The sequence below is a fragment of the Episyrphus balteatus genome, chromosome 3 (assembly GCF_945859705.1).
Source record: "Episyrphus balteatus chromosome 3, idEpiBalt1.1, whole genome shotgun sequence".
In the NCBI taxonomy this organism is placed as follows: Eukaryota; Metazoa; Arthropoda; class Insecta; order Diptera; family Syrphidae; genus Episyrphus; species Episyrphus balteatus.
This window is the reverse complement of record NC_079136.1, coordinates 8,083,503-8,107,309: the sequence shown is the minus strand read 5'-3', so window position 1 is coordinate 8,107,309 and position 23,807 is coordinate 8,083,503. Positions and strand designations below refer to the sequence as shown.

At 31.0% G+C, this 23,807-nt stretch overlaps 2 protein-coding genes and 1 non-coding gene across 11 annotated transcripts in view; 2 read left to right on the top strand and 1 right to left on the bottom strand.

Moving 5' to 3' along the window:
* Positions 1-2,977, top strand: part of LOC129913874 (uncharacterized) — a 128,023-nt gene extending 125,046 nt beyond the window's left edge. For 6 of the 9 annotated variants that reach the window (XM_055992827.1, XM_055992829.1, XM_055992828.1 and 3 more), the window contains one exon: positions 511-2,977. In XM_055992827.1, the coding sequence (XP_055848802.1) occupies positions 511-2,805 (2,295 nt within the window). In that variant the 3' untranslated portion in view covers positions 2,806-2,977. The remainder of the gene's footprint in view (positions 1-510) is intronic. The other 3 variants (XM_055992825.1, XM_055992826.1, XM_055992830.1) reach the window with 3 other exon arrangements.
* Positions 2,978-19,230: 16,253 nt separating this feature from the next.
* On the top strand, positions 19,231-19,312 carry Trnas-gcu (transfer RNA serine (anticodon GCU)). The gene has a single exon. It is a non-coding gene; the product is annotated as a tRNA-Ser (tRNA).
* Positions 19,313-19,745: 433 nt separating this feature from the next.
* LOC129913886 (glutamate--cysteine ligase regulatory subunit) lies at positions 19,746-21,186 on the bottom strand. Its single transcript, XM_055992851.1, has one exon. It carries the CDS (start codon positions 20,932-20,934, stop codon positions 20,122-20,124), a length of 813 nt encoding a protein of 270 aa, XP_055848826.1. The 5' UTR covers positions 20,935-21,186; the 3' UTR covers positions 19,746-20,121.
* Positions 21,187-23,807: the final 2,621 nt, after the last annotated feature.

The following is a 23,807-nucleotide window of genomic DNA, read 5'->3' as shown; positions in this document are numbered from 1 at the left end:
CCTACTTTAATAAAAGTTGTTTTACCTTTTTGAAAACGGTGTTAAATGTAGACCAGAACCTTATCAAACATTTTTGCTTTAAATCTATATCTAAAAAATGACCTCGTTAGTCAACATACACGTACATTATGTAAATCAAAAGAGAAAAAACTTGAACCCTCTTGAGACGCCATCTAGCGTTAAAATAAAAATCTGAACAAATTAGTGAATATTTTTATTCTTTCGAAATAGTTTTTCCACTTAGGAATTTGATATTTAATGACTATATTACAACTCTCCTTGAAAGCTATCTTGCCAAAAAGAGCAAATGTCTTGACGACTCGTCTTAAAAAGAATCCATCATTTTCATTTTATAAACTTTTACCCAGTCCCTTAATTTCTTTGTATTTTGTATTAGATAGCCAAATTATCTCCATTTAAGCCTAAAAAATAATAACTTTTACTCCTACAAACTATTCTTAATAACTCGAAAGTTAAAATTTGTACTTAACACTTTTTTTATAATTTCAGGTTGCATGTACCTGGGACGATGTCAAATCACTTCGTACCGATATGGAACGTCACCTAACATCTGCGGTACATTTCCGGACAAAACTACTCTCAGCCGCCTGTCAAATGCAATCAGCTCTCTGTCTGACCGATCTCGGCCAGCTATACCACAAACCCCTGCGAGATTCTCATGGCACAGTCGTTCTATGTTGTGTCAACTCGGTAAAAACTCAAAAATCAATTTCAGTTTTAAATTCCCGCTGGTTGCCTGTAAATAAAATACAAAAGAAAATCACAGCTTTACATGAAGACTATAACATCAATGAGATGTTAATATCTTCCATAAGCGACCAAATACTCTATCATCAAACTTCGACAACGAAAATAAATCCCGGACTCTATTTGGGCTATTTAAAAATGCAATGTTCAGTTGATCAAATTCAAGTGGTTGTGCCAGTGAAAACACCAAATGTTCTTCCCCACGCAAAAGTTCGCGATAATTCACACATTACAGCCGATGAATGGGAAATTTTGACGAAACAAACCAAATCTGATGCGATACCTCTAGAATTTAATCCCAATCCAGAGGTTATGACGGAAGTTCAAAGAATCTTTTTACATGATATTACTACCGCAGCCAATACACTTTTCAAACACATGAATATTCGGCTTGAAGAAGCTCTTAATTATCGGCTTTATGATATTGAGATCATTGAACTGTCAAAAGATGTCAGCTTCCTGATAATCTGTCCCCCAGTCGAGTCATCTTGTGCTGTACCCGGTCAAACCGAATTGCTTCTTCAACGAGATGACCTTCTCAGCTTGACAATTCAGGCATTCGAAATGATTCACTTAAGGACATATCAAAACGGAATCATTCAAAAGTATTCACGACTCTCGTGCATTCTTGAACTCGATACAGCCTTAGCAAATCACTCACATCGAGAAGCTTTCTCAACAAGTGAGCTACAAATTGCCAAGGAACGTTTAGCCAAACTTCAAGAACTTACCTTAAACCTAAACTCGGTATGGAAGAGTGTTCGTTGGCTAATGGATGTAATAGCTTTTGCCCGCGATCGAAGTTGCAATCCTACCGTAACCATCCGGGAAATCCTAGATTTCAAAAAAATGGTTGAAGATAACGTTGAAAACTCAATGTGCGACAATAGCAACTGTCATCTTCTGCAGTTGCCAGTTCGGGAAGCTAAATTTAGTAAAAGCGGTCCTGGCCGGGGATCATGGCCAGGCCCAGCGGCGAATTCTCATCTAAACTCTGACTGCTATCTAGCAGGTGAACACTCAAAATCTGAACAAAACCTTGGCTCAGTTCAACCTCAACAGTTCCTGCATCCGAAAATGACCTCAAAGAATGATGAATCGCTAAGAAAAAACAGTGCAGACTCAACTTGTTCGCAATACACTCAAAGCTATTACTCAACTGGAGGTGAGAATAGTGAAATGGTACTCTACCGAATGCCACCGTCACGCTCCGAGGATACTCTGTCAGCTAATAAACAATTAAAAAACTCTCACTTTAGGAAACGGACAACTGTGCCGAATGTCCAAGGCGGTCCTACATCCAACTCAGCTCCTTATCTGTCAGTGAGCGCTCATAGTAGTAGTTGTCAAACAAATATTACCGATTCAGTACAAAGTTTATCGAGTGACTCAGAAACTGCTTCCTATCCAATTGCTCAAAGGGTCAAACTAAAGACCACGGCTGCTCTCAAAGACGGAGGTCTATTCCTCAAATCAACTTTAAATGCTTTACAAACTGAAATCAAAGGCAGTGATGCCAAAGTGCATTCCTCCGAACCGTCCTCACCAGTATCAAATAAATCAAATAAACGTCCAATACCTCGACAAGCTAGCGCTGAAGACTGTACGTTAGGGAATTCTACAACAACAACAACAGGTGCCGCCACTGGGAGTGTTTCAAATGCAGCTACAAGTACTACACAACAAACTGGAATTATACAAGTTTATACAGCTTATGACACTGGGTTGGCTAGTGGAACAAGTCTCAAACTTAATGTTACACCAAAGACTACGGCGAGAGAAGTTATAAATTTGGTAGTGAAACAAATTAATATGGCGGCGGTGTTGAAAGGCAATAATGGACCAATTTACTCAGCTGATAAATTAAATAATTTTTGTTTGGTAGCAGTTATAGGGGCAAGGGAACGTTGTTTGAGGGATGATTTTAAGCCATTGCAATTGCAGAATCCATGGAAGAAAGGTCGTTTGTATGTTAGACAAAAGCATGAGTTGCTAGCTGCTATTGAACATTCTAATCGCAAGTCACATCTTATTTAAGGAATTGTTTTTGTTTCTTTGTTTGGTTATCTTAATTTTACAGAATTCTTGAAGCGCTTGAAGGAGTACATCTTTTGCAAACTGTTATTGTGATGTAGAAGAAACTTAGTCTTAGTCATTCTTAAATAGCCTTGCTCTGCTCCTGACGAAATACATGGAAAATATTAACTTATTTTTGCGGTTTCCATAAATAACTGTTAATTTAAAAGGTCTTTTAATAATTATATCTGTTTTTCTATCGTCTTAGATGTGGTTTTTGATGAATCTGTTGTATTGGAGAAGAGTCTGGTGTCTTTTGGTTGTGATTTTATTTCTGCTATGCGGATTCAGAATCCGGCTCAAATGACCAATGTGATAAGCTCAATTAATCCAGTGGATTCACAACACTAACAATTTGCGCAAACTCAAATTTGTGCAATTTTTTTGTACCATGAAAGGCGCCTTAGTGAAGCCTCACAATTTTTCGACGAAACGATTTTTACATCTTTCAGAAAATCGAAACGTTTGCTATTCGACTCAATTCGATAACCAAGATGACTTTTCCAGACGAAAAAAGATTCAGTTTAATTTTAGGAACATACAGAAAAATAGTCATCCATTTAAGTATCCATCAGTAGATCAAATGCTACAAAGTTAATGTTCACTGTCCTATGCCTCTGTCTTCATTAAAAAAAGACGTCGACTGCTTTTAATGTCCATTTTGGCCGCATCTGAAATATTTGCCTTTCAGTTTTTCGTTTTTGATTTGAGCTTTCGTAGCTGATTTATTGTTTTTAGACGAATTTTTAAAACTACTTTTCTTCGAAAAAGTTCTTCACTTCTTCATACTGAGCTTGTGGTTTTAATATTACCCTCTTCCGCCATTAACCGAGCTCACAAGTTTGCCATCGTTTTACTATCTGGGCTCGCAGATTGCCATGCGATATTGTTATGGTTATATTCAGTTGTTAACAACATACATGTTGCTTCACAATTTCCAATAGATTTGATAAAAATGATGCAATATTATCTTCTGGTTTTTTTGAAGCAGCGCAGTTGTTATTTCAAGCAAGATGTTGAAAATATGTTGAAAGTGTTGCAGTGGAATCTGCAATTTAAGTTTCCATCCCTTTTACATCGGATTGAGCAGATCCGAATCCAAATCTCATGTTCCGGAGATTTTGACGAATTTCAATTACTGTTGCAAGGAGTGCAAGTCTCTTCCACTTGCCCATGCGATCATTATCAGACTCTTTTCTGGAGCTAAAGGCTAAAGTGCGGGGTAATAACTCTAAAGTCAATTCGGCTTTAAATCACAGTTTGGACAATATTAATGCTTTATAAGAAAAGTTGGACAAGAATGCCAATTCAAAGTATCGTTACGATAATAGTTCCTGTCCCCTCTCATCTCAGAATGGAGCTGAATAAAATGTTTGATTTTCTTGCAACAATAGACAAAAATTAAATCACATCAACTGTCTAATAAATCTGTTAGATATGATTTAAACACCAGTAATAACTTTTCTCGTCGAAGTTTGAATGCGGGTTATTCAATATTTAAAGATATCCCAACTAAAATTTCAGCTTCGGTAAAGGTATTACAGAAGCTACATTTCAGGTTCTTTTTAACTTTAGTTAGATTGTTGGGCATGAAAAAGGAGAACGTTATACAAGTTTGACCCTTTATAAGAATGTATTTATAAGAATCTTAAACGAAGCTTTGAGATTTGACAGATAGCTTCGTAAGAGCTTGTATAGCTTAAGACGTGTCTTATCGAAATAAAAAATAAAATTCTTTTTTAATTGATTTTTATTTGATTTTAAATCATGAATTTTATTTTTTAATCTGAAATTATTTATAACATTCCATTATTATTTAGTTTATCTATTAATAATAAATAGTACATTACTGTTTTGTCAGGCATCGAACTGCCGTGTCTGAGCTAGATTATTCAATATCAAAACCAAACAGCAAATACAAAACTTCGTAATTTCTGTAAAGCTTCTATAAATTCATTAAGCAAGCTTATTCGAAAAAAAAACTTTATCTTCGGTTAAGTTTCTTTAACAGTATTTAAACAACTTATTAGAAGTTGTTAAACAAGTTCGAATTTCTATAAGCAATTAAATTCTGAAGCAAGCTCAATACAAGCTATATAAAAAGTAGTACCTACTTGTGAGATTTCAATTAACAGAAGCTGTTGTATTAGTTGGGATGGGTAACCTTAATCATCGTACACAGGTGATTTAATTAACGGAATGGAAAGCTTAAAAAACAAATCGAATGGATTTAAAGAGTCGATAGATTACGTTGTGGATGAGTTAGGTACGTTTCCTCTACAGCAAGTTTGATAAATCGATCTTTAATAACCTTTGAACCCATTCCATGTTCAAAGCATGCGGTAAAATACTTCCATTATCACTTTACATTAAATGAGGAATTAGTGTTATACTTCGATCCAAAATGAAGTTAGTTCGAAAATGAGAACATTTAAAATTGATACGAAAACCTATTATGTTATTAAGTGGAAATTCTAAATTAAGCTCCTAAAAATCCTAAAATATACCGATTGTTGTGTAAAAACACCAACATAATTAAAAATCAACTCAACTGTAAAGGTTTTCATTTCAATCATATATTATGTTAAAAATAAAATATACAAAATGTCAATATAATCAATGTAATAGCTTTATGACCAACTCAAACAACAACAAAGAAAAAAAAAAAAACAAAAAACAAAATATCTATAGACTGACTTTCATAGTTTCAAGACAAAGGTCTTTCTTATTCGTTTAATGCATAACAGGAATTTCAAAAACTTAACTTATAAAATCTTATTTAGGAAAACAAATCAAAAAATCAAAGCCTAGTTGGAACTTTTCAACCTTAAAACAAAATCTTATTATCAATAAAAAAAAAAAACTCCAAATATTATATTCGCAGAATAATAATAATAAATAAAACTCATAATTATTATTTAAAAAAAAAAAAGAAGAAAAAAAAAAGAAAAAAAACAAAACAAATTGTATTATTTGAAGAAATTATTTTTGTATGTAAATATTTTTAGTATAGTTATGGATAGTTAATTAAGTTTATAAATAATTAAATTAAAAATTAATAAAATTAATGTAAAATTGCACTAAAAAGTCAGTTTCTATGAATGTAGGTACAAAACAAAAAAAATGGAATAGTTAGATTACATATTAATTCCCCATATAAATATGCACTCAGATTCATCAAATGGTAAGAAGTGAACTTTTCAATGTTAAAAGTCATACAACTTCTTTACTAACCATATTACACATTTATGTATAGATATCCTGTCGTAGTCAAAAATAAAAAAAAAAATAAGCTACGAACAACGAAATCTCGCTGGATGAATTTTGCTTCAGATTCCGGCGGGTTCTGTGATTAGAAAATGTTATCGCGTCTCATCCCTTGTTGCTGTTGTTATAATCATTGATATTGTTAAAACAAAAAGATATTGCTGTTAAACTACAAACAGTTAGATTTGCTCTGCTGCTATATTTATCTTATGTCTTGTTAATTCATTATAAAATAAATACCTAGGTGTTGTTATTTATTTTAAAATAAGAACCCTAAGCAACAAAAAAACATATGTTTTTAAAAATACAAAAAAGTGTATTTTAAAAACAAAAAAAAAAAACAATAATTTTAACCAAGATGTAGTTAATCCTAGATTAGCAATAGACTAGACATAAAATTTAAAAAAATAATTAAATTTATTGTGTCTTCGATAAATATCAATCTATCGATAAAAGGTGTATTCTTGCCAACACTTGGATTCGAGTGCACAAAAAAAAATTCAATTTTAAAAAATAATAAAAACGAATCGAACGTTGAGTCTTATGATTAATTTAAATGTTAAATTTTGATATTTAATAAAAATTAACAAAAAAAAAACACAGTAACTACAAAAAAATAGTAACAAAAAATGTTTTAAAAAAAATAAAACGAATTTTAATTGCGTTAGTGATATTTAGTTACATATGATATGTGAAGGTGTATGTTTTGAATTGAAGGAAATTAATTTAATTGAAAAAAAATAAGCAAAAACAAAAAAATAAAAAATTGATCTTAGGAAATTTAATCAATTATTAAAATTAAGTATAAAAAAAAAACTGCTATACATATATATTATATAAATGGTAAGTTGTAAGATTTCATTATAATGTATTCTTCATGTATGATATAAATAAAATTGATGTTTTTATTTCAATAAGACACCGAACCAAAATAGTTTTACGTGAATTTATATAAATGTATAATTATTATATAAAAAATATGATGTATGTTATAAGTACTAAATATTAATAAAATTATTATAAAAACTATAAAGAAACAAAAATAAAATACAAAAATTCTGTGAGGGAAATAAAACGACTAATAAAAATAAAATAAATAAAATGCAATACTTTCAAAAAAATATTTATGTATTTTTATTTATAATGAGAGAGAATTACTACAGCATGGTATAAGAAAAGAAGGTAATATCATAAGCAGAAAGTCTGTATCGAGAACTGTCAGATGAAAGAAAAAAAAAATGGCTTCCTAAGTTTTTGACAGCTGCCCTATTGAAATTTTTCTTGTTTGTCTTGGAAATTGTTGTTACTTTTGACAAACCAAACGTAATAAACTTATGACGCCATCTTGTAAATGGAAACGCTAAACTATAGACATTTTGTTTATATCCAAAAGCTATTCAACCCATTAGGTAAGCTGTTGATACTGAAAATGAAGGCGTAAAGGAAACAGCTCGGATCCAGAAGTGAAACCAAAAAGAAATTTAAAATGGAGCGATTTTTTTTTTGTTTTGGGTTCCGTCTTTCAATTATTAAAAAAAAATTCAAAAATCTTTAGAGGAAGAAGCAAAAGCTGATCTCTGTAATACTGTAACTAATGAACATTTTACAGATCCAGCCATGTCAAATACTTTATGGGTTTTATTTAGATTGGTATTATTATATTTATATACTCAGTTCGAAGTACAATTGAAATTTACTTTCGAATAGATGCAAAAGTAGAACAAAGCTACATAAAAGAGGGCCCCTGGGCCCGATTTCGCATTCTTCAATTTTTGGCACAGTGTTTTATAGCTATTGCCCAGTGAAGTTTGCAGTCACAAAACGAACAAAACATTAGCAAAAATGCAAAAAACTATTGCTTGTCTGTGAAGTCGGTAATTTTAAGTGATAACGTTAACGTCATTAGAAAACAGGGGTCGAATCACGACACACGATTACGATCATACGTTAACGTTTTGACTATTGCCGTCTCCATTTAATCACTAGAAAAAGATAGGGACAGATAGTTCCCATACGTTAACGAACGTATGCCGTGATTCGACCCCAAGTTATCAAGTCAATAAAACAAATTATAAAAAAAAAAATTTAAGTAAAACAAAGTATTGGGTTGTCTTGCGACTCGAACCATGAATCTATTCAAAATTTACAAAAGAAAAAGGTAAATCTTAAGATATAAATTAGGAATAAGTAGTGATATATGTTGATATATGTGATCACAACAAAAACATTACTGTTCAAAAAGGAGCCAAGTTTTCCTATGTTTAAATTATGCTGGCACAAAAAGTACTGAGATGTAAAATTGTACCAAGTTCTAAAGTTTGGGTTCAAATTCGTATCAATAAAATTTTGATTGTTCTCTTGACAATTTTTCTTTTAATTACCGATTTGTAAAGTTATTTCAAAAATTGCCAAGTAAACAATCAAAATTTGATTGATACGAATTTGAACCCAAACTTTAGAACCGTGTTTTTAAAACTAGAAACACATTCTCTTAACTTTGAGCTAAATTAAGTTGTTTGGCAAACAGTACGTACCTATTTGAAAAATTAATTTTCAAACTTTCAAATTTTGAAAAAAAAAAACTCAAACATTTTTGTGCCGTTTCATGCACTTTCTTCAATTATTTACATATTTCTCCATCATCATCACCAAACTAAGTGGTTTTCCATTAGAAAAGTACCCACTCAAGGTAACGTTCTCGACCTTTTAAAAATTAACTATTTTGACCTTTTTTTAAAAAATAATCCCACTTTCTAAAAAAAAGCAATTTTTTGTGGTTTCCGATGCTAGGTATGTAGGTATGTTTGAAAGTTACAAATTTTGAGGCAGATTATTTAGGTCAATTAGATCCTTCTTCTAGATAATATGATAACAATTTCATAAGTATAGGCAACCTACCTAAATTAATTGCTCACGATTTTGTTTTTGTTTCCGTTCGTGGAAGCATTATTATGGATTCCTCTTCTTCTACTCTAGAAAACTTATCTGATTTTGATAAAAAAAAAAAAAAAATGACGTTGATATGAATTACATATTTATCTCTGCGGAAATGATTATGTTTGTTTTTAATTTTACTTTTGATTAAAAAACATATAGGTACTTAGAAATTATTTTGCATCATTATAAGAGTCGCTATTAGGGTTTGAAAGGCACATTAACATACCTATTTTTTTTTTTTTTTTTTTTTCAAAAATATCAATTTGTTCAATCAAAAATAACAATATCAATGGATTTTTTAATCAAATTTAAAAATGGAGTTGTATTTAACGCATTTAATTAGATGCAATATTTTATTTAAAAAAAGATAGATACCTACCACTTTCAAATTTAACAACTCATTTAATTTTATTTTTCTTACGTTAATACTTACTTACTAGGGTTGCCAACCGTACTCTAAAAAAGAGTATTGTACTCTATTTCACGTATGTGTATTCTATAATCTATAACTCTTATAGAGTACGTCAAAATACTTTTTTTTTAACTTAAGGCTAAGTGTACCACCGCATAAACATCTTAAGGCTTAAAATATTCGACCTTATAATTTCTAAATTTGAACAATTGTAATCTAGAGAGTACAAAACACTATATAAGTTTTGGTCGTTGTTTTAGTATGACCTACTTGTTTTGTTTGTTTTCTTAGTCAGACTTAAAATTTACCTTTTTTTTATTCTATTTTGTAATGAAATTGAATCAAAGGAAGGAGTAAGCTTTTGTCAAAAGATTAAACTTTGTTTTTTTAATAGAAAAAAATGAATTGCAATTTATGTTATTTTTCTTGATTTTGCAATGTTTGAACTGGTGTAACTTTTGCTGTTTTCAATATAATTCATGGAAATAAAAAAATTTATAGAATATTAGTACCTTGATTTTTTACAAAAAAAAAGGTTTGAAATATTAATTAAAGAAAAATGTTTAAAAAGGGATTTTTTTCGTTTTTCAGAAATATAAGCTTATTTTTTTTTTTAATTCTAATTTTGTTCTCTATTTTACTTTGTTTTGTTTAAGACCCCAAAACATTAGATTTTTTCTTGTAAAAAATCAAGGTATTTATGTTTGAGTTAAAGCTTCTTATTTCTTTTTATTTCGATGAATTATATTGGTAACTGCAAAAATTGTTCTTGCAACTTCAGCATTCACTTAGAGAGTATTTTTTGTCATGAATATGAAGTGGTCAGATTAGAGGAATGGGGCTTCATTAAAATTGATCAAAAATGAGCTCTTAATTTATATGAATTTTGAACTTGAACATTTAGAGTTAGATATACACATGTTTTTGAAATAATATACTGCAAGAAGCCCCAAAAAATACATTTTCAAGACTTGAAATAAATGGTACTCTTTTTTTTTTACTTGGCAATTTTTGAAATAACTTTAACAATCTGTAATTTAAAGAAAAATTGTCAAGAGAACAATCAAAATTTTATTGAAACAAATTTGAACCCAAACTTTAGAACTTGGTACACTTTACATCTCAGTACTTTTTGTGCCAGCATAATTTCAACATAGGAGAACTTGGCTCTTTTTTTTACAGTAATGTTTTTGTTGTGATATACTCTATTCGCTATTCCTTCTTAAAAAAGTTGGCAACCCTACAGGTAACCTACTTCAAATTCAAATGTTTCTTGAAACATCTGAAAACTGAAAATTTCAAAAATTCTGTTTTGGGCTATTTTTATAGATGTACCTACAATAATTGTGTGGATCAGAATCAAAACCCATTTTATCCACTTTTTTTGATTTCGAGTAAATCGAGAAAAACTTTAACCTCGTAAGCGAAACATTTTTTAGTACTTTTTTAAATGCAGGATTGATTCAATTAGGATTCCCTACAGTTTAAGTCCAGAAATCGTGATCTGAGGGTTTTAGTTTTAAAGTTATACCCAAAACAAATATGGATAGAATGGATTTTGAAAATCACCTCTGAATTTCAGACCAAAATAAGAAAATATGGCATTAAAAAAAACTCAATTAAAAACGAGAAAACTTTATTTCCTTTTTTTTTTAACTACGCCTACTTTCTTGAACAAATAAATTCAAACCTAAATGCCGAATTTTTTTTCAAAAATCCGTATAAATTTTCAGATATTCCCATCTAATCTCATCCCATGGATAAAATGGTTTTTGAATTTCAAATTTATTTTAGAAATAATATTTTGAATGGATATATAATGGATTTTGATGTGAATAAAATTGTTTGGATATAATGGGTTTTGAAACAAAAACTCAAGTGGATAAAATGGGTTTTGAAATTAACCTCTAACTTTGTGGTCTGATTTCTACGCCAAAAAATGTAATTAGAGACTCAAACTTGGGCGCAACGTATGTATTTGAATAATAGAGGCAAAACCTCATAGGGTAAAGGCACTAGTATCCGGACAGTTAAGGTACTTTTGAACTTTGACGTCGAATAGTTTTATTGCTGTTCAAGCTAGAGCAAATATTTTGGTAGTTTCTCAAAGTTTGGCATTTTTGTAATAATGTTACATTCACATAATTTTTAAATAAAACATTTTAATATTTAAAAATAAAAATAATAAAAAAAGTTCGATTTGCACTAGTGTCCGGACGCAAAATTTAGTTTCCGGACAAATTTATTTCAGTATCCGGACACGATTATTTTGTATGAAATTATGGTTCTTTTTTTCTTTTTTGTGAAATAAAACATCTTTTGTTTTTGAAAAAAATATGAACATATAACTTTAATACAAAAAAATTTATTAAAAAACTTAATTGTTGAAAAAAACTGTTTGGTAGGTACTTTTAAAGGTTAAAATAGTTTTTAATAAAAGTTATCACTAAGCAATCAACAAAAAGGACACACTTACAGCTTATATTTGTTAAAAGAATTAATAATACATTTCAGTTTAAAAAAAAATCCTATGAGAACTTTTTTTATTGGGTACCTACAAAACAAACGAAAATTAGTTCTTATAATAAGGGTAACAATCCACTTTTCTTAGTAAACTTTTCGCTAAAACAATTATAAATGAGGACTTAGGTACGTTTATGTTAAAACGAGGTTCTTGGGATGAAATTGAAACCTCGTTCGGAAACGAAGGAATTGTCAAAATTGGTAGGCTTGGAGATTGATTGAAGCACGGAACGAATATTTCCAGAATTCATAATTACTGAAGGTGACAACAAAATTTAGGGGTCCTCATTCCTCAATAATATCACATTGTTAGTACCATATCCATATTTTTCATTATTGCTTCATTTAAAAGTGGTGAAAAATTCAGTTTGGAAGTGCTTGGATTAAATCCAATCATGAATTGTTTTCTCTCAAACAGATTAGGGGGGTTTAAAGACACTAACATTGACAGCATGATGTGAGTTGTGTTCGGTGGAAATGCGTGCAAAAAAAACTAGATTTTTGGAACAAAATTCACTCAACTTTAGTGTGACTTATGTCCATCACAGGATGTTCCACTTTGTCATCAAGCGTTTGTGTCCGCAGTTTGCAACATAATCAAAAAAGGTTTCGCTACTCAGCCTTAGGAGGCTACACAGAGAAAGTAACGAAGGGATTACTTAACTTTTGGTATATTTAACTTTATTTCTGGTACATTTAACTAATTTCTAATATAATTAACTATATTATGATTTTTATACCAGAAGTAGTTTTCCCTGGCGTTATGTTTTCTCCGTGATATAATTTTGCTAGACTTTGGGTAGAGAAAAAAACTGGTCTCTAGTCATAAATGGAAATATCTTCCTGGTCAATACTTTTCAAATAATTTTAGAGCTATTCAAACTATTTTATAATGCTCTCTTATCTAAAAACTGCTGTTCCTTTGCCTGCTAATGTTTTCAGCTTCTCTCAAAGCTAGAATTGGATTTATATAAATCCTTGTATCCTCTATGGTCTTTGATATGTTTTTTGAATTCATTCCTTATAAGATAGCAAGTTTAAAAGTACAAAAACACTTCAAATTACATTAAAAACAAGGGTGTCCGGAAACTGAATCTAGTTTTTCAGTATCCGGACACACATATTTTAACTTAGGTAACCCTGTCCGAATACTGAAACATTGAGAGAGAAATGCAATTCTTTTGCATTAAAACCCAAAATATGTTCCAAACTACAATTTAAAAGCCTAAAAAAGCGATTTTTCCTTTTCCCTCATATTTTCAGTATCCGGACACTGTGTCCGGGAACTAAAAAAAGTCTTAAATTTTAGTTTTAGTATCCGGACACTAAAAAATATAATAAAAAAAAAACTTTTTGACTATTTTATTAATAAACTAGCTAACCCCCACCCGCTTCGCTGAGTGCACTTTTTAAAAAAATAGGACCTGTGTGAAAATAAATTAAAACCGAAAAAAAAACTGGATTATTATAATGAACATTAACCAATTTATTGTAATTTAGCAGTTATTGGACATTGTTAATGGAATAATGGCACTTGATTCTGAAGGCCGGATTACACTTCAAAACGATTTTTACAATGTAAATTCAAAAAATGATTTGATTCAAAGTGTATTTCCTAGTAGGTATAAAGACAAATTACAAAAATCTTGCTTGGCTGAGTGAACGTGCAATAATGGCTGGTACAAATAAAAATGTTTCTGAAATCAATGCAACAATTTTAAACGATATAAATGCACAATTTTTTGCCTACAAATCGGTTGACCCTGTCACAAATGAAAGCAATGTAATGTATCAAATAACCAAACGGAGTTTTTGAATTCATTGGATATACCAGGACTGCCGCAACATCATTTAGCGCGGAGAGTAGTAGCGCTCATTATAATGCTTCGGAAAATACAGCAACTTAAGCTTTGCAATGTATAAGACTTGTCTTGAAGAAGTTAATGGCAAATCTAATTGAAGCTACCATTTTTTGTGGAAAATTCAACGGCCAAGATGTGTTGATTCATCAAGGTCCAATGATTCTGTCAAATTTCCCATTTGAATTTAAGCATCTTCAATTTGCTCCTATAACCATAAATATAAATAAGGCACAAGGCCTATCTTTTGAAATATGTGGTATTCATTTAGAGAATTCTGTTTTTTCTCATGGTCAACTATATGTTGGCTGTTCGCGGGTAAGAAAACCGTATCAAAAAGCCTTGCCATATTATTAAACCCAAGCGAAAAAATTTGTCAAATTTACCTGCGCTTATCATGTAGATCTGGATTGCCTTAAAAAAAAGTCAAAGAATTCATATACTTTTGGATACCAAATAACGTACAAAAGGGGATAATTTCCAAAAGACGTTTCCTATGGAATTCATGCCGGGAGAATTATCAGACCGGTCCAATACTTAAATTTGTATATCTAGGAATAACGTAACATTCTAACCTTTATGCCAAGAACCCAGTCTTGCATAGATATAGAAGCTTCGAGTCTCGAGAATATTCTGAAATCGTAGAATTAAAACGTTCCCAAGCTCCTTTGTGTGTTGGTCTGGAGCTATGGCGTTTTCCAGAGGCGGCGGAAGGGGTGTGCGGAGTGTGCCCCCGCACACGGCCCCGCGCTTAGAGGGGCCCCGCGGTCGCTAAATGAAAATGTCTCAGAAATAATAAAATCCGAAAAACCATGTCTCTTCTCTTTATTCAAAACAATCAAATAATTGAAATTGGCTTGTTTCCACTCGATTTCCATAATTCCATCGAGATGAGTCGAAGCATACATTGGCCACTTTTTGCAAAAGCAGGAAATAAAAAATAAATCAAACAATTTAAGATTATTGTTTGTTTTTTTTTTTTTCTCAAGTGAAGCAAATAATTAGTTTGCCAAGCAACTTGGATTATCTAAAATTTTGCTTTTAAAATTCCCAATTAAATTTACAAAATACAAAATCTCAGTGATAAAAACAGTTTTTTTTTTTTCTTTTTTCTATTTTTCAATTTTGTATAGGTATTTAAAATTGTATGAAATAAGTTTTTGTAAAGGTTAAGAATGGGTAAACTTTATTTCCCTTAAATAAAATTCTTTGGTCGCTTACGCTCGCAATTTATATAAACTGATTTTTTACACTTTCTAGCAATTTAAACACTTTGTTACGTAGGACTTAAGAACATTTTTGTTTTCCGCCGCCAATTTAATGATTAAAAAGGACCATTTTATTCAGTGGAATTTTCGCTGTTCGAAATTTCGTAGGTATTCGAACTCATTTTGCGGATTCATTGATGTTTCAAAATCAAACGGATTTACAATCCACCAAACTTTAAAAACCTGTTTTAAACCAAAGATTTTGCTCAAACAAACATGCGAATAATTTGTTTTTCTCAGTTATTTCGTAAAAAAAAATGTAATGATTGATAAGTATCTAACAGAGGAAAAACATCAACAAAAACAATTTCAATTTTTTATATATCTTCCTGTATTTAGCAGGGGGAGCCCCTTGTTTTTTTCCGGTCTCTTCTTCTTCAACTCAAAAGCAAAATTGAATCACCAATTAAAAGAAGCAATAAGTCATCAATATTCCTAAAATTACATTTTGATGTTAATCTTTTCTCTATACAAATGAAAGAAAAAAAAAAAGATTTTCTAATAGAAATCATATACATATACAAGTGATTTAAAAAAAACAATAGTTTAAAGAAAGAAACAAATCCCGGCCTTATTTCCTTCTTCCTACTGATAAATTTTAACTTTTTTATTTTAATATAGCAATGGCACTCAGCTATATTACAGGTTGTTTGAAAAGTGTAAATTTTCAAATTTTAAGAATAACGTGAGACTAGCCTAACCACATTCTTAGAACCATCAAATAATGAAGTTGTGCAGTTATTTGCGTTTTGCCAACAATAAGATGAGATGGACTTATTCCCCTTTTCCAATTGGTAATTCAATTGATATTTTTATATTCTAAAAGAGAAACCGAGAAACTGACGAAAACAAGAATTTCTACATTAAAATAAATAGCTATATTATACAATACCAATTTTAGAAAATTACAATTTAATCAAAAAGCAATCAAGTGTTAGTTTTTATTTTGATGAAGAAAGTTTGATTTTTATTTGAATAGTCAAATTTTAGAAAATTTTGCATTTAATTTTTATGAAATTTGGAATGTAGATTAAAAATTTCTGCAAAATTTCATATCAATTTTACTTAAAATAGTTTTTGTTCTTTTATTATAAACATTTATAGCGATTTCTAACGATTTTGATTTTTTCTAAAAACGTGCCCTAATAAAAGAAATCAATTTGCTGAAATTCATTCTAGATGTCGATTTTGTTTGATTTGAAGAACGAATTATTTTTTTTTTGATATGTACGTTTCAGAACATTTAACGAAAAATCTTATTTATATAAAAAGTTTTAAAAATTAAAGCAATCTGAAACTTAAGAAAAAGTTCGTGAGATCGAGTCGTGCATTTTGTTTTTCATCTACAGCCCTGTTCCATTGGAAGTGGTAGTCTTCTAATAGTAGATGTTTTGGTTAATCTAGGACTATCATCTACTGTCTTGGGAATCGCTAGTAAACTACTAGTAGTACTTTGCCACCTCCCAAAGGAACAGGGCTTACATTGAAATGAAACGTTTTGTCTTAAGGGGTTATATCTAGTTGTAAGTGCAAAAAATCCTTCTTTTTTGTGGATTTTTGGGGAAGAGGCATTTAATTATATGAACATAAAGAATACATATCCACATAGCAAATTAAATGTATTAAAAGAATTCGCTTTGTATTTAAAAAAATATTGGGTTCCGTTGTTTTTGTAGTAGATCTCCTAGACGACCTCCAAAAAAAAGGTATCTGGTGGTGAGCAAGATATCTCTGATCCAAGTCACTTAAAATTAAAAAAACCAAAAGATTCATTTTCAGGATAGACGAATGCAGGTAATGAACGAAGAAATAGTCAAAATTTTGATATGACAAAATGGCGGCTTCCCAAAGAAAAAAATCGTTTTTTTACGAAAATTTACACTTTAAAGTGGCTTTAAAAATCGATTTATTGTCAAAAACCTTTTTCCTTCCTTCATTACCTGACAAAAGTATCTAAGAAAATTGTGTAAAAATTTAAAGCCGATTACTTCAGCCGTTTGGGAGAAAGTTTGCTCACCGCCAGACACCTTTTTTTTGGAGGTCGTCTAGGAGATCTTCTACAAAAGTAACGGAACCCAATATTTTTTTAAATACACATTGAATACTTTTAATACATTAAATTTTCTATATGGATATGTATTCTTTATGTTTATATAATTAAATGCCTCTTCACAAAAAATCCACAAAAAAAAGTTTTTTTTTGCACTTACAACTAGATAACCCCTTAAGTTTGTTATTAGAATTTTGAACTTGAACTTGGACCGAAGATTTAATACTTTTTTTCAAAATAATAGTCCAAATTCATTTTCTCAGGGGCCCCGAAAATTTACTCTAGCACACGCCTCATTTTGGTCTAGCGCCGCCTCTGGCGTTTTCCACAATATAAAAAGAACCTCATCCTTTCCCTGAAATAGCAGAACATCAGATGATGTTTTTTTATTTGAATAACGTACTGCTTGTCTGGTCTGTTACGAAAAAAAAAAAAACTGCTCCAAATCTAAGAACATTACGTACTGTCCAGACGATCAGAGCTTCTATGTTTATGCAAGTGGCGATCCTTGCCATAAAGTTAAGCATAAGCATGTCACGTTATTCCTCGGTACAGAAAAATTAAGTATTGGACCGGTCTGGTAATTATCCGGGCGTGAATTCCATAGGAAACGTCTTTTGGAGCTTATCCCCTTTTTACGTTATTTTGTATCAAAAAGTATGAAGTCTTTGACTTTTTTTAAGTCAATCCGTATTTGATGTGGCGAAGACGAAACAGATGCACCAGAAAGCATTGAGTCCCAATGAGTGTCTGCTTCAAGCAAATTTAAACGTTGACAGGCATCACGGAGTTTTGCACATAATGTTTTACTCAAAATCAGACAATAATTATTTTGAAGTCTTAATATATTTTTTTTACAAATTAAGCTTAGTTAAACTTTTTCAAAAGCTGGAGTGTTTCTTCACTCGTACAAATTGACAGCTTTGTGAAGATGGGAGAAAAAGTTTTATTTTTTTTTGGTACAAACCATCTACATATTAATACCTTTCAAACAAAAAAAAAATTACCAAAATCGGACCAGCCAAACGCGAGTTTATCGGCCACACACACTAAACGAACTCATTTTTATATATAAGATTATCAAAATGTATCATATTTACTCAAAACTAAGATTAATATTAAGATTAGGGTGAGAGGTGGGAATAATTCGCCTTATCACTGCGGCCTCTGATGGGCCTATTGTGATGTCCTCTTTTTAGAGTTCACGTAGAAATCCTGAGTTTAGAAAACTTAGTATGTTTTTGGGTGAACTAGCGGCAATGTTTTCCGCTTCGAGATAATACCCTCCGAGGTGACGTCGACGTGTATTGATTAAGCAATTACAGTGACACAATATGTGTTCTGCTGTTTCTTCGTCTTTGTTACACATTCTGCAGGTATCGTCTTGTGTAATGCCCATGGTCTTGAGTACTCAAAACTAACAATTTCCTTTTATAATAAAATTAATAAACAGGTCTGAATTTTCTTAGTTTTTTCAAATGCTTCCACTATTTTTTTCTTACAAAAAACCATTTTCACAACCTCACCCCTGATGTCGGACACTTAACTGAAGTATATCTCTTAAACCCGTCAGGTGATCTGCTTGAAACTTTGTATTTATATGTGAAATACATCAGAGAAAGTATATTTGTGGTTATATTGGAATTTATTAGGATGATTTACCTATTAATCGCAAAAATATCACAAAGTGTCCGGATACTAACACTGTCCGGATACTGGTGCCTTTACCTTACCTAAGTCATTTTTTTTTTGAAAAGTGGATATAATGGGTTTTGATTCTGATCCACACAATTGTACATTATGTATGTAAGTATAAATATTTATTTTCATATCATCAATTCACAAACAAAAGATTTAGATAGTTACTAACCAACATAACAGTAAATTTGTCAAGCTTTAATAGATACCAATGTATGTAATCCAATCCAATTGGAAATATCTATTCAACTCTGATCATTTGCATGAATGCATTTTCTTCCATGAATTTCAAATAATGTATAAAAACTCACTTATATTCATATTTTTTTATCAACACAACTCTTAACAACAAACTGCCACCACTTCCAACATGACGAGGTGGCCGAGTGGTTAAGGCGTTGGACTGCTAATCCAATGTGCTCTGCACGCGTGGGTTCGAATCCCATCCTCGTCGAATAACTTTTTTTTATTTTATTTTCAATTTTTTTTTTTGTCAAATTCAAAAATAAATTACTTATCAAAACATTAATCATATCTCGTGCTAATTAAAAATTTAAGGAAGTAAAACCATTTGTGTGTAATACACACACACAAGTTAACCTCGTTTCCTTTGTGATAGTTGGTTGTTGGTGGATATTATACCCATTTGCACTCCAAACGATAGAGTTAATCGCTATTGTTGTGTAATTGATAACACATGAGTTTGTTGAAGTGAAGGTGCAAGTCACAATAATTATCTCACGCCTCATTTGCCTCATTCGTCATAGTCATTCATCATCACTCTTCACTTAATTTCTAGAAACTACTTTTTTTTTAAAGTAAAAAATAACCCAAAGAACAAGAAAAACAACAACAACAAAAAAACATAGGTACACACAATAAATTAATTGATAGCAAATGTAAACATATTTAGAACTCATTTTTATTTTATCTTCTCCCTTCTTTTCAATAAAATAATTTATGTACATTTCAAGTGTTTTTTTTTTTTTTGTGTTTTATTTTTAATACAAAATAAAGAATAATAAAAAATAAAAAAAATCTATTTATTATGTAAAAAACGAAAAAAAACTATGGAATAACGTAGTTTATAAATTTTTTCCTGGAACCATAAATTATTTTTTGTTTGCATTTATAAAAAAAAAGAAATGCAATGTGTGTAAAAATAGATAAAAACGACGACGAACGATCTGGCTTCTTTTGCTCTCGCCTCATTATGCAATACCTTTGCACATCTGTTGCTGTCGCGCTATGACAACTTCGACTTTATTTTGAGGCACCAACAATGTAACCCTTGGCCGTGAGTACACCTCGACAGCGTAAATGAACTTGATAGCGAACAACCCAATCCAAAGACAGTTGTTCACCCAGATTTAAATCACTCCAAGTGTCGTCATTGAGAATAATCTCTGGATCGCTATGGGTCAACAATTGAATGTCATTCTTTGTACAAAATTCCTGCAGCGGAGGTGGAACAACGCAACACGACGACAGATTAATCTGTGCAATCGCTGGATGAACTTTAGAGTTTTTATAAAGTTCAGTCAAAGTGTCAGTGTCCAAATCGGACACTCCTAATTGACAAATTTTCTTATCTAAAGAAAACTGTTCCAATTGACCCCACAATGTTTTTAGCTCTTCAGTAGATTCTTCATTCTTACTACCCCATTTAAGAATACCATAAGACTGATCATTTTCATTGAGTATTTTGGCAGGTTTTGGATGATAAGCCAAAACCACATTGTCCACACATTGGACTTGTAAGATACTCAAAAGTGATGTCATTGCTTTATTCAATAATTCGGTGGATTTTTTATTAAGGAATATTTTAGCGCCAATGCTAATATTGGAACGTTCCTCTTCGGATATTTTACTTTGTAATTCTTTAATATTTCGATGTAATTCACCATTATTTTGATTAATGGTGGCATTGGAATCTTTAAATGTTAGTTTGAGTCCATCGGTAAGTTCTTCGGTAGATTTGCGACCTGGTTTTTTGTCAATATTTAGAATGTTGCCAGTAGAAATGATGATGGAATTATTGGTTGACAATAATTGGGAAAGGTTGTTGTTTGTCATCTTTTTTTTTTTTTTTTTTTTTTTGTTTGGTAATTCTTATTTAAACTGACGAAGTAAAGTTGATGAATTTATTATAAGTTTGTTTGATGAGGAATGACGACAATACGATGATGATGTAGACGGAGGGGAGCCGATATAAGGAAAGAGGAGCACACAACTTGGAATAATAAAATATAGTAAAGATACAAAAATTATTATATTTCGTACTTGACTCTATCGCACTACTAACCAAAATAATAAAAAAAACCAAAACCTCCCACTCCACTTGGAGGGTGCGTTTTTTTGACAGTTGTATGAGTGACATTAGAATGGATGAGTTCAGAGAGGAAATTTGAATTATCCGGGTTTATTGGTGGCGTTCGGGTGATGAAACCATGTTGCTGATAAAAACTGGTATATTTTTGTGACGTTGATGACGGATAATCGGTATTTAAATGCAAGTAGGGTATTTTTTATTGTGAAAATATATATATATATCAAAACAGGACAGCAAAGTTTCGTGAGAAACGTCAGAACAAGTTAGAACAGTCATTTAAACGTCAATTGTCGAAATAAAAAAAAAAAAATTTAAGTTATACGAATTTTTTGTTTATCGTTTCTCGTTTATTTTTTCTATTTTTTTATATTTTTACTGCGAAAAAATATAATTAAAAATTGTTTTTAGTTATAAAAACCACGAGCACTCGAGAAATATTAGCACAATTAATCAAAAGAAAAACAAAAAATGACAGCTTTGCTTTTGACACTTCTCACGAATCTGTTCTAACCTGACTCAAAAGCCGGAACAGAAAATCCTGTTCTAAACTGTTCTATTTTATTATGATTATTAGGTGTGTTTTTTTGTTTATCTATATAGATTTTGTGCAAAAAAACGACATCGAGATTTTTGAAATCAAAACAATTTACGTGTTAAAAACAACAAAAACTTTATCTGTATAGATTTTTGAAAAATCCAGATAATTATTCAGATTTTACTTTCAATTGTTGTGTTCATATACATAGAAATATCTGAAAATATTAACAAGAACAAAAGTTTGAAAAAAACTCTCATAGAAAAAAATAATCAAAAATCTGTTTGACATATGGTTGCATTGAAATGTTAATATCTCGAGATATGCGCAATGCACTTTTCAGATAAAAGTCTTAAATGGATGCTGATAAGATTGTTGAACAGATATGTATATAAAATTACTAAAGTTTTTTCGAAAAATTAGAAATAAAAATAAAAAAGTTTTCACATTTGATTTTTAAAAAATCGAAAAAAAATTCAATATGGCTACCTTCAAACGCTTATAACACAAGAACGACGCAACTAATGTTAATGGCCATGGTCTTAAAAATTAGTTAATATACAGATAATTTTTGGTTTTTTGTGAAAACAAAATTTTTTTGAATCCAACATGGATGCCATGGCCATATGAAAATTTGTGTTTGCATCCAACATGGATGTAATGGCCTTCCCACTTCGGAGTTAAAATAAAAAAAAAAAAAAACAAAAGCAACATTTTTGACAGACAGCTGCCAAAGAATATGTACAGTGGTACCAAATGTTTGCATGGATTTCAAAAATCTCGATGTCGTTTTTTGCACAAAATCTATATAGATAAACAAAAAACCCAGCTATTATATGCAAAGTACAAAGTACATAAATGTACGAAGTACTGACACACACAGCGCGGCAACTAAGGCCATTTGGCTGAGACAGCACAAGACAATGACACAAGAGAGAGACGGATAGACACAAAGAAAGAAAATATAACATAGAACTACGTGGCACAGAGGAGGAGATATAGTTGAGAATTGTCTCATATTATCGCATAGGTGGCTTCAGTTAAGCTGGCGATTTAGAAAAAAAAACTTCTGAGCCATCTGAAGTCATCTACCTATTCCTCTGTGCCATGGCCACCTGCTAAACTGTTCTAGATTTGTCAATGAACAGCAAACTAGAACAGTTCAGCACAGAAAAAAACTCAATGAACAGCAAAAAGCTATATTTCTGCTAGAACAGTCCTGCACAGCGTCAGTGAACACAGCTATTGCATATAATTCTCACGAAAACATGGCTGATATTTTTCGATTTTTTTTATTAGGAAATAAATGAAAATGACCGGATAAACCTCTGAAACGAATGCCTAACGTTCTGGTAACTTTCACTTCAAGAAAAGTGGTCGAGAAATATTTTCAATTGGAACGAAGTTCATACAAAAATAAATTAATTTCTTAAATCCTAAGCGGGCTTTAAATCTGTATTGCATGTTATAAAGGTTTTCGTCAACGGACGTTTCGAACGTGTTTACGTTCTTTTTCAGGAATTATATTTTAAAAAAAGTCACGAGGGTAGAAATAATTTGAAATTAATTTCTTTTGAACATAAATAACAATGTTTCTCGACCAGTTTTATCCATGTGAGAGTTATGTATCGACTTTTCACGAATCGATATTGCCAGATTGGTTTTCGAATTTTTTTTTTTTTTGTGAAAAAGCTTTTCATAATTCCAAAAACATAAGTCTTTTGTTTAAAATTATTAAACTCTTCCAATTCGCTCTTTCATTACAAGTTGACAAATTAAGAAATGCTCAGTTGGAAACGAAAATGCTGAAACTGCACATACAGCTCTATATTCTGCTATTAACGTGAATCTCAGATTCGATTCCCACATTCGATTCACTTTCGCTCTACCTTGTCATTCTGCTAGCCATCAGGTGAACTGCATTATCATACTTCTATTTGACGTCCACGTGAACGTCAACTTAAAAAAAAATGACTACGACGTAAATTTAAGGCTTGGCCACACTGGAGGGTATGCGATAGCGGTACGGGTAGCGGTGAGGGTACTTGTATGAAAAAAATTCCAAACTGACACATCAACGTT